This window comes from Pipra filicauda, unplaced genomic scaffold (genome assembly GCF_003945595.2).
Source record: "Pipra filicauda isolate LSUMZ 115617 unplaced genomic scaffold, ASM394559v2 scaffold962_size61265_pilon, whole genome shotgun sequence".
NCBI lineage: Eukaryota > Metazoa > Chordata > Aves > Passeriformes > Pipridae > Pipra > Pipra filicauda.
This window is the reverse complement of record NW_024105156.1, coordinates 24,851-36,572: the sequence shown is the minus strand read 5'-3', so window position 1 is coordinate 36,572 and position 11,722 is coordinate 24,851. Positions and strand designations below refer to the sequence as shown.

The window sequence follows — 11,722 nt, the reverse complement described above, 5'->3', positions numbered from 1 at the left end:
CTTTATTTTGGCATAATGGTACACAATCATACTATCTGCCTGGGAAAAACAAAGTACATGACTTCCAGCTTTAAAATGAAATGTCTGTGCTTGTATGAAAGAATTCTTTTTGTTCTACATAAACAAAGTTTGACAGCTCGACAGGACTGAAAGCAGAATCTTGGTCTTTTAGTTCTTAAACTGGTAAATTTTACAAGTTTTAAACTTGTAAATGTAGTAATTAAGGAGCATCAACAGGAAGGCCTAACAATGTTCCCTGTCTTCTGTAAACTGTTAATGCTTTGGAGCAAATAGTGAGGCTCTGAAACCAGAGCTGTTCCCGGGATACTCTGATATCCCACTGGGTAGGGGAAGAGTTGTTGCTCTGGGCCCGTGAGCTCTTGAGGTTGTGTTGCTGGTTGATTGTTTTGGTCCTCTCTCCTCTTGAACAGGAACCATGCCCAAGGAAGGAGGGAAGCATGCTGAAATGGGAAAAGAAACACAGGCACAGTGTAAACGAGCAAAGCTGGAAGCAGCTTGTTCTCAGTCCTGAGTTTTGAGAACCCAGACAGCCTCTTCGGGAGCTTGATCTCCCCCATCAAAGGAGAGGTGTTTTTCAAGGAGTACTGGGAGCAAAAGCCACTGCTCGTGCAGAGCAATGATCCCCTGGTGGCTGCTTACTCCCTGTCCCTGTTCCAGCTGTCAGACTTGAAGGAGCTGTGCAGCCAGGGCCTGTACTATGGGCGAGATGGGAATATCTGCAGGTGTGTGAATGGAGAGAAGAAGGTTTTAAATAAAGAAGGCAAAGTGAATTACATGCAGCTGAAGAAGGATTTTGACCAGAAAAAGGCAACAATACAGTTTCATCAGCCTCAGAGATTTAAGGTGGGATTGTTTCACTGGATATAACTGATGCTGGCTTAATAATGTGGTGTGTTTTACTTGAGTTGCACTAGACATGGCTTCATCTCTGTGCCCAGGGGAAGTGGTTGACATTGATGACCTGCTGAAATCTTTACATGAGCTGTATTAAAACACAGTTTATACTTTTGCACTGTCCATCATGTTTCACTGCTCTGCAGTAAGAACAAAATCTGATTCATGCTATAATATGTGTAATAATATATTCTTTTTAAAATTTTGCTCTGACACATAAAAGTTTGGAAAAAAAAACAAATGCACAAAATTGATGATTAGGCATCTGTGCTTAAATTATCCCTTCTGCCCCACTGTTTCCCTGTGCAAACTTTGTGGCTTTTGAGCCACTTCCCTTTAATGGAGGGTAAGGTGTGAAACCATGTGAAATATTTCCAGTGTTCTTGCCAGTGAATTGCACCATGGAAAGGTACCAGCCCATTTTAGCTGAGTGTTCTCAGTCCTTGAGTTTGAGAAGGAGACAGTGGTGCTGCACAGTTGTGTAAAGGACTTGGATTCTTGGAGGTGCTTTGATTCAGGTAGTCTCGAAGGTGTCAACACAATTGAATTGTGAGGTGGGCCCAAATAAGATCCCAAATACAAGCTGAGTCCCAGGTATAGTGTTCCTGGCTGCTGTCAGCTTTAATGGCCAAGCTGCACTTGTGTGGATCTGGTACTTGGCACGTTCTGCTGTTTCCCTTCGGTGCCTTGTCTGTCACATGTGGGGTGTGGATGAGTCAAGTTTGGTTTTGAATATTCCCAAATGATTGGAGTGACTGGTGAAAGGTCTCTAACCTTTGTGTGTTCTCTCTGGTGAGAGAATGCAGGTCCTGCATGTGCTTATTGTCTTATGGTGTTTTGCTGTTTGTGGGATTATTTTCCTCTGTTCAGCCTTGTCTGTCTGGTTGTGCAGCCTAAAGATGGCACAGGGAAAAGAACAAACCCAGGTTGGGGCACCAGACTTTTTGGCTTAGCAATGACTCTCCTGGCAGATCCCCTTTGCATCTCCAGTGCTCTCCTTCAGGAGAAACACTGGTACAGAGCACCTTCCTTCCCAGCCTCTGTGTCCCTGATGTGATCATTCTTCCCAAGCCATGGGGAGGATGTGGGCTGGGCTTGCCTGAGCTCTTCAGCAAGTAACAGCATCTTTTTTTTTACAGGAGGAGCTGTGGAAGATTTTCAGGAGAAGCTGGAGTGCTGCTTTGGGTCTCTGGTGGGGTCCAATGTTTCCATCACTGCCCAGGGATCCCAGGGCCTTCCTCCTCACTATGATGATGTTGAGGTAGGACAGCACAACCTTGCCTGGGAAATTGTGCATGGGCTTTTGCTGATGGCAGTGTTTGCTGTTGTGTGTGTGCTTCTAACCCTCCCCCCCACTAAACATTATAGGAAAATGTTTTTTTTTTTAATTTGTGTTTCCTTGTAGTCGTTTTTCTTACGTATTTTTGCTGAAAATTTACTAATAGTAATATCTAATCATAATATCATGTAAACTGGGTTTTCCAGACCTGGTATTTCCCTTAGATAAAAAGAGAAGTTTGTTTTCACAGCTGCAGAAGCTTTCTAGCACCTGTTTTTTTCATTTTCACTTCATTCAGGCCCCAAGAATTTACAAGTCCTTTTTCCTTTACTAAGTACTTGCTCTTTCTTCAGCTGGACTGTAACAGCAGACTGGTTGTGCTTGTTGGTCCTGCTGTTTTTAAGAAGTTTCTGATATGATGAATTCCTGTGGTCCAAATGCATTTTAAATCAGCTTCTAAAAGAAACATACAAAGATACACTGCGTTATAAAGAAAAAATTGGACTATCCCACTTAAATCAAATCAAAAAATCCAATCCTTATATGTGTATTTTGCTTTTTAATATTTTCATTTCCATTCAATACACCTGGAGTTTCATTTTCCTTATGCTTGTTATTCAGCAGCCTCACATCCAGCATTTCTAACTCATGCCATCTACCCCCACTGGGCACCCTATAGAGGTTTCTGATGCTCTGTTGGGGATAAGCCTCTTCCACCTGAAATTTTGGCTATTTGTGTGGCAGATGTTCCTTTTGGGTTAGTTCTCTAGCACTTACTGAAGTGACTGGAGAGAAACAGGGATTTCCAAATGCCTGCCTTAGGATAAAACAGGTCCCACTTCACAACTCCTCTGTCTGTTGTCTCTAAATAGAGACAAAAAAAATGAGTTCAAATTTAAATTTCTCTGAATTGTAGCCATCTAAAAATTAACGAGGGGAGGGTTTGCACACTGCGAGCACGAGAAATTTGGGTGAGAGTTGTCTGTATCCTTTTTTAAAGGTATCCTTTGCTTCTAGTATTTAAATAATGGGCCAAAACCCCCAGTTATTTCTGTAAATTGACTAGTACTCTCCAGGTTGGGCACCCTGACTCCTAGGTCATGTTTGTGGAGTTGTGTGCAGAAAAAACACTGGGTTTGTGTATGGTTATAAAACATTTTTATGCTTTTACATGCTGCCTGTAATCCCTCAGGCTAATCCTCCTGTGCACTGAGACTTACTGCTGCACTGAACATTGTCACTGTTCTGGTGAATGAGATTTAAATATTTATCCTTGGCTGATAAAGAAAAGCATGACCCAAACCCCATATAAACTTGCTGTATTAATTGCTCTTCCTTTTTCCAAACCTGAAATTCAAGTGTTTGGTTGGTGGTTGATTTTTGGAATGAAAGGAACATTTCATGAAGATTACTGAGTGTCAGCAGGGAATCTGGTGCTTGTCCTGTTCTGTTTGACCTGCTTTTGAAGTGTTACTTGTCCAGCTGGTGGTGCTGCTCCATGTTGGAATCCTCAGGAGTTTCTCTGCCTTTTGGCCTGTTATGGAGCCTCTCTCTGCTCTTCTCAGTGTCCAGAGCTGCATTTGGGTGTCGGTGTTTGAGGAATAGTGTGACATGTTGGATGGTGTAGGTGTTTTAGGAACAGTGTGACATGTTGGATGGGATGCTGACATCATGAGCTGTGTTGTTTGACAGAGGGGAATATTCAATCGTCATCGTGTACTGGGTGATGCAAAGTCTGGTAAACTACAGTTCCCTTTTTCATTCCTGGAATATTTTGGACCAGACTTCAGTGCCTTTCATTTTTATGGAATAATGACGGGCTTAAAAGTTATCCAAGTTTTTAATTTATTTTTCTTCTGTTTGCTGTTGTTCACTTCCTGTGACCCATTTCTTCTGGGTGGCTGCTGTCAAAGTTTGGTTGTCTCTTTGTGGCTGCCTCTGAGAGGGATGCTGTTGTTTGACTCTATTTCCTCCCTAAACATCTTTCTAGAATATTTCCTTTCTCCATCTTTCAAATGAAGAGAATTCAGAATACTCTTGGTTGCTGTGGTCCCCACTCTGGTAAGGAAGGCAGTTTTCTTTGACTGTGCTGTCCAACTCTGTAGGTGTTTACAGGACAAGCCACAAGTAAACTTTTATTTCCTTCTTGGAGGCAATTTTATGTGCTTTACACCTTTCTTGCCTTGACTTTCCTTATCTAGTTTTTTTTCCAGTGTGGAGTTTTAATTTACATAGATGAGAAGAAAGATAGGGAGGAGGAGGAGGAAGGTCGTACCTGTTTTTTAAGTGCTTTAACTGAAAATCTCAGACAACAGTATTGTAACAGATTACCATTTTTATAGACTATTTGACTTTTCTCGTGGAATACTAGCCTTTTCTTTTGATGTGATCTGACCAAATCCCCATTTCACTGCTCCTCTGCCAGCCCACTGTGTTGCCAGCAGGTCCATCTCAGCTGCTTCTTTGTCCTCTTCCTGCAGCTCAGTGGGAGTCTGTGTGTTCTGTGATGTTAAAAAGCTTGTTTCATGTTTTCAGTAAATAGTGACAGCAGGTTGGAAAGTTTAAGGTTCTGAACTTCTGGCTTAGTGTTCTTTATGTTATTAAAGTGTACATTGCAGGACTGCTCCATTTTGTGATTCTAAAGGATATATATTGTCAGACTGTCTGCTCAGAGAGTATTTTCTCTGACTGCAATAAGGTTTGACCTGGTGCCCTAAATATATCAATTTTCTTGCAGCCAGGTGACTTACTGTACTTCCCAAGAGGGACCATCCACCAAGCTGACACTCCTCTTGGGACCTCCCATTCCACACACGTGACCATCAGTACCTACCAAAACAAGTAATTATTCTTTATCTTTTGTTTTGTGTGGCTTTCCTCTGCCAGGTGATGTGTGTGAGCAGTACAGACCTGAGATGTGGTGAAGTTTTGGGGCTTGGGGGAAGGAGGGGAGCAAGAAGACTGTTGTTATTTGAAACAGCAAGCTTGATTGCTTTTTAATTGCTTATTTTATTATTTACCAGCTGTAGGCTTTAATGTGGAAAATGCTACAACTGCAAACTCACTTCTGTATTTAAAAAAATCTCTCATCAGTGGCTGAAGTTACTCTTCATTTCATAGCTCAGATAAAGAGTCATGAGTTACTCCTTTCATCACGTTTTCTCCTGTATTTGATAGTCACCTGCACTAATCTTCTGACAGATTTGCTGCCAATTCTTCCTTGCAAGCAAACATTTTCTGCTTATCTGTGTTTTTTTTATCTCCTACCCCACGTATGCAAGTCAGATTTCTTATGACACACTCCCAGTCCTTGTGCCCACACTGTTATCACACAGGGAAATGTTCTTGCCAACCTAATCAGCCTCCCAGATGCTGGGTTTGGAGCCATTGGTCTGAGTTAAGAATTAGGAAGGGCAGAACAAGTTTGGGCATATTCTAGATAACTGTGAGATGAATCTCTAACCACCAGCTGTGCCATTCTGGAAGCCAGGATGGGCTGGTAACTCTTCATCTGGCCACTCCTCCAACATGGAGAGAGGGTTAAGAGGAAGCTGCTCAAAGGTGTCAGTCTTCTTAAAAGTTGGGTTCAGATGATTTCAATTTACACACGTGTTCTTTTATTCAGAAGGTAAAAAAAAACTAACCCCAAAAAACAGGAGAGGAGAAGGAAAAGCTGCTCTTCTTCCAAGGTTAAAAAGTGGAGTCATCCCCCGTTAAGGCTGTTGGTGATGAAGTGCTGACATCCTGCCTCTGCACCTCCTGTCAGCAAGTGCAGGGAAAACGAGCAGGAGTCCTGGTGCAGGCTGGTGTTCTGACTTGTAGATGGGAGTATGATCTGGAAACATTTCCCTGGCAAATTGAAGAGAAATCCTTGAAAGCAGCTGTGGAGGAAGTGCTGGTGGAGGTGGCACTTTCAGGTTATTTTCAGGTTTGTCTGGGCCAGATCCCAGCAGGAGAGAAGTGTGCACATGTGGGATAAGCAGGGCAGTTTGGAAAAGCAGTGAGTAGCTGAAGACAGTTGCTGGCAGATGGAGACTGTGGGGGCAAAAGAAGGGAAGTAGTGAGGAGTAGATGTCTAATTCCTTTCACTGGCCAGAGTTCTTCCCTCCCACTGTGTAGCAGACAGTGGAACACTTGAGTGGAGATGATAAAAAAATATTGAGACTGCAAAAAGTGGCACTTTTTCTTTTTCCTAAACTAAAGTAGTGTCTAGAGATCAGAGCTGACAGCCAGGAGTGCTGAGGGAGAACAAGAGCAGAGGGTGAAGTGTCTATTGGAGGACAGGCCCTGCCCTGCTGCCTGCCCTGGGTGGGTGGGAGTTCTGCTGGCAGCCCTGGATGTTTGTCCATTAAATCAGCCTCAGGATGTGGGAGGGAAGAAGGTCACCCATGGACAGGGCAGCACTTTGGCGTGAGCCTCTTCCTGCCCAGGTCGACTCAAGCTGGGCACAGAAGGTGCAGGCAGGAGTAGGATCCTCCCTCTCCTCCTCTGGTTTATTGGTACAAGTGGGGAACAGAAGCACAGGGATCAAAGCCAGTGTTTTTGGTTAAGTATGTAGGCTAAGAATGGAGATTTAATGCAAACAAGACACCTACAAACTGCCTGTCAGGTGTCATTCAAATCCCTGCAGGCATCTTGGTTTTGGGGTCGTAATTAAGTTTCTAGTCAAGCTGCAAACTGATGCCCTGTTGGATTTGATAACCCTGGGTACGTTTCCTCCTTCAATAGAAATGTCTCAAAAGCACGTGAAGTGACAAAACCAACCCCACACACTTCACTGTGTGCAGTGGGGCTGTATGTGCCCGTGGCTGGATGATAAAGACCCCAGGAGGAATTCATCAATCACTTGAGCTGCAGTCACTGATAAATGGCAAGCACCTGGAAGCAGAAGAAACTGGACCCTTCTCGAGTCAGTTCCTTCCCTCTGTAGAAGTGCCACTGGCCTGAGGGTGGTGAGGACACACATGTGCACAAGCCTTTGCCTGAGGCTACAGAGCAGTAACGGAAGGGCCAAAGGCACTGAGCAGATCTGGAATTCTCGGGGTTTCCAGCCCATGACACCAGTTGTGATGTCTGTTTTATTTCAGTGCAGCTATTTCAGGAACTTTTTTTTGTTTGTTTCTTCCTGTCCATCAGCTCTTGGGGAGATTTCTTACTGGATGCAGTTCCTGGCCTGGTGTTTGACACAGCAAAAGATGACGTGGCGCTGCGGACGAGCATCCCGAGGCAACTGCTGATGGTGGGTAGGTGGGACTGAGGGAATAACGGGGCACCCTGGTGGAACTTCAGCACTTGATCTGCTCTGAAGGCTCAGTGCAATGGCACTGCCTTGTCTAGCAGCCCAGCCACTTCTTTTGAAGTCTTCAGGATGACTCTTCTGAGGTTGGCTCCATCTCAAGCATTGCCTAATTCATTGCACTGCTTTTCTTTCCTATCACAGTGTCTTTGTATGGCTTGTTTCCTTCTAAAAGTAATGCTATTTGCTTGGGGTCTGTCAGACAGGCATAATTCCTCTGAGGCCAAGCTTTTCAGTCTTTAGAAGTTAGTGGATATGTAAATTGTTGTGTGACCTCTTTATGGTGATCCTGTCGTGCTGATCAGCTCCAGGAGGAACAAGTGTCTCTTCAACTGCATTTGCTTGCCCTTTAGCATTGCAGTAGCCCCAGAGCGAGGGAAAGTGAGCTTTCATGGGGAATGTGTAAAACAAACAAAGGTGGTTGTTTTGGGACTAAGTGTTAACCTTGCAAAGATAAAAGAGGAGTGCCCAGAGTTTTACAGCATTTCTGTACTGGCTTAGGCCTGATCTGTGCAGCTTGAATTCACGTGGGGATATTTAGCAGGTGAATGCTCCAGGTGGGTTTTGAAGTTACTAAAACTGGCTGATGCCATGGTAGAGCTGTTGCTAACTCTGCTCCTCTTGGGACTTTTAGTATTTTGTGGTAGGCAAAGATCCCAGTCCAGCATCAGCTTCGTGTGCCGTGAGGCCCCACGTGTGTGTTTGCTCCCCGTGTCCAGTGGGAGAGATGACACTCCCTTCGAGTGGAATAAAGATTATCCTAGACTGGAACTGGCAGCTGTGATCAACTGTATCCCGAGAGCATTTAACTGGGAGCAGTTTTCCCTGGGCTCTAGCTTGCTGTTTATTATAGTTATTTGCAGACAGGAAAGGTGAGAGAATTAAAAAATCTCTTTCTCCTTGCCCCCTCCACAACCAGTTTGAGGACATGTGGGTGTTGAAACATAGCTTAACAAACAGTCCAGCCTTGAGAGAGTGGGGAGAGCACAGGGGGGCTCAGTTGAACCGTTTGTCTGGTTTTCTGCCTTTCTAAGGAGGATTTATTTCTCTTAGGTGGGAAATTGCCAAAAATAGACAGCAAAACCAGACTGCAGTTCAGAGATCACACTCTCATCTCCGTGGAACCAGATCAAGAGAATGCTGTGGGTACAGTGAAGCCACCTCTGTACATTTGGGTGGGCTGGGGAGTGCATGTGAGGCATGTGAGTTGTTGCTCTCCTGTGCAAAAGGTCTGTAAGGGTCATGCAGTTACACTGAGCTGGATCCTGCATCCCATTAGGGTTTGTTAGGATACTGTGGGGTTGTTTGTTGAGTGATATGGCACATTCCAACCTTCTGGAGGGGGGGCTTCAAAACTAAATTCAGCCTATGATTCTGTAGGGGAGGTACATGGCTTTTGTCTCAGGTTTGATGGGGTAGATCATTACAGCAGCTAAATGGCCTCTACAGGTCTTGATAATAGGGTTTTTTTTCTATTCTTTGTATTTAAGAACAGGAATAATTTATAAAAATAGGTTTTCTCAAGAGAGGGAATTCTGGTGGTTGCAGCTGCTGCTGTGGCTGCATTTAGTCTTCACTTCTGGGTTATCTCTGTATCCAAGCAGGTGCCAGGAGCACTACTAAGTTGTTCCACAACATTGGTACATGCATCTTGCATTACGCTGTGTTTATACTGCTTCTTATCCATGAAGGTTTTTTAGTAAAAAAAAAGGGGGCGGGACACACAGCAAAGATTATCTTGTACAGTTTGGGGTTTGTTTGGATGAATTGAATGTTTCCCAAGAAAAACACCCCATAACTTTCTGATTTTTTTCCTCCATCTTGCTCGTGTCCATATTGAGACTGTGTAGGTTTTGGAGACTCTTTCCCCCCCAATTTTTGGGCCACCTTGCCTTCTGATGTCACACAGATCAACCCAGGATGACAGGACACATGGAAGACTTGTGTCCACAAATTCCATGTGCAACCTGCCCAGAGAGCTCTGAATTGCTTTGCACAGCTCTGACCAAGGACTGATGATGGGCATGTGATTTTTAAGAAACAGATCAGTATCAGACTGGAAATGTGTTGAGGCACACCTGTTCATTAATACTTTCCCTGAAATGGCCTGTTTTCTGTACAGCATCACTCCTGGGACTCTAGCAGGGGCAGTTTTAGGGCAGAAGATGATTGTAAATAAATTTTCAGAGGTGTTTTGGAGAGTCCCTTATTGCTGTCGGAGGTGGCTGTTGGAAAATTCATTTGGGAGGGTGACTGGCATGCTTTGTTGTAAGAGTGACTCCAGACTTAAGGAGCATTGGCAAGTGCAGTGAGATGAGTCTGAGGCTGTGGATCACAGGTAACTGTTTCCTCCCTGCTGTCTTTTAGGATGAAATTCGCAGGGAGATGGTTTATGTGTATCATTCCTTAAGGAACAGGAGAGACACTCCCATGGTGGGGACAGATGACACTGCCAGTGAGGATGGCACGGCCCAGGTTTGTTCCTGCAGACACACCAAAAATTATCTTTCCATGGTGGGTTTTGCTGCATGAGATGAGCTTGCCCCAAATGGCAGCAGGGCCTGGGTTCTGCCGTGATCCTCAGCACCCAGAGCCTTTCTGCCCAGCCCTGCAGTGCCCAGATGAGCTGAGGCTGCACCACAGAGGCAGTTTAACAGTGGAACTGAGCAATGTGATCTCATGCTTAATTAAACACTCGAGATGTTAACAGGATTTCTGGTGCATGCCTTATGGCCCAGGGAGCAAAGCTACTGGAGCAACTAAAAGCAGTTCTTACTGGTGTGTCCTTAGCACATCCTCTACTGAGGCTACTGGATAGGCCAGCAGATATTCCCTAGGGATCACTGCCATGCTAAACTGTAAGGGGGGTACTTTTGAATTAGATGATCAATGGAGCATAGAGGCGTGAGAACGGAATCATATTAGGATGTGAAACCAGCCAGAGTATGGTACAATGTAACTTCATGGCACAGGTTAATTGTAAGGTCCATTGTGCTTTTTAGCAAGTCAGCTTGATATCCCCTATTATCAGAGCTGAGTTCTTCCTTGGTTTTGCTACATATTGCAAGATAGATACATCTACCCTTGAAACACAGTGGTAGAGGTCATCCATAGGGGTGAGAAAGATGATGATGGGAGGAAGATTCTGTGGGCAGGGGTCGCTGGCCCCTTGCCCTACAGCAGGGCATGCACAGACTGTTGCTATCAGGTGATGAACAGGCGGGGTTTGGCTGCCACTCAGGCATCACCTTATACTGGGTACTGGCCCTACGTGGTGTAATGTGGAGCTGATAAAATGGGGTGTCAGGATGCTGGGGTGAGCGATCCTCATCCTGCCATGGAGACTGTGTTGCTCCGCGGGGACGCCCGCTAAGCACGGGCACCGACCAGCTGCTGCAGATCCTGGCAGCCCTGGCCTGTCTGTGTGGGTAAGCACAGTTTATTGAGAGGAAGCAATTGAGAAAGCAAATGTTTTATATCCTTTTTTAATATCCTTGTAATTCCCTTTTTACTAGTTAATACTGTATTAAAAACCACTCGTAGTATTGTTTTAATATCCTTTAAATGTTCCTTTAATTCCCTTTTTACTAGTTAATACTATAATAAAAGCCATTCATAGTATTGTATGAATGCCAACTGATAAAGCAGTTATTTTGTATTCTTTTTTAGCTTTTGATTCTCTTTGCTAGTTTTTTATTCTTACTGCAATAAAAGATTTTTTGTACTGTTTGAATGTCTGTTGTACTTGTCTTTATTCCGGGCATGTATTCAAATGAACTAATACACAGGGGCACAGCTCTTTGGGGCAGGAGACGGGCAGCAGCCTTGCCAGGACTCGGGGCAGTGGCAGGTCTCCTCTGGCCAGGACTTGCCAGAGCTGCTGATTTGGGTGCAGCGCTGGCCAAAGGGCTGCCAGCAGCATTGGTGCCCTTGCCCACACCTTCCTTCTTGGTGTCACCCCCCCATGTTTAGGATGGCCACCAGCCAGCACTTCTCCCAAGGAGGCCGTGCCAGCTTGTGTGGAAGGCCCCGTGCCCTTCCCGCTGCGACTGAGTCGGCGGCCGAGGGGGCTCCTTGTGCTGCCGTGAGCAGGCACAGGAGGGGAGTGTTTGCTCATTTCTTGAGCCGTTCCTACAGTTCAGGTCCAGCCAGATTAGATACTTCAGAGAGCGGATTCCCTCCAAGGTGGGGCAGGTTGGCGGGGCTGGGGGAGGCCCCAGGCCACGTGGCAC

The 11,722-nt window shown here is 45.0% G+C and overlaps 1 protein-coding gene across 1 annotated transcript; it reads left to right on the top strand.

Moving 5' to 3' along the window:
• Window positions 1–240: 240 nt before the first annotated feature.
• LOC113993926 (ribosomal oxygenase 2-like) lies at window positions 241–10,424 on the top strand. The gene is given in 7 exon segments (XM_039391433.1): window positions 241–521; window positions 524–864; window positions 2,055–2,072; window positions 2,075–2,176; window positions 4,932–5,035; window positions 7,331–7,433; window positions 9,858–10,424. Coding segments are annotated over 7 exon segments (918 nt in total). The 5' UTR covers window positions 241–436; the 3' UTR covers window positions 10,023–10,424.
• The last annotated feature ends 1,298 nt before the right edge of the window (window positions 10,425–11,722 follow it).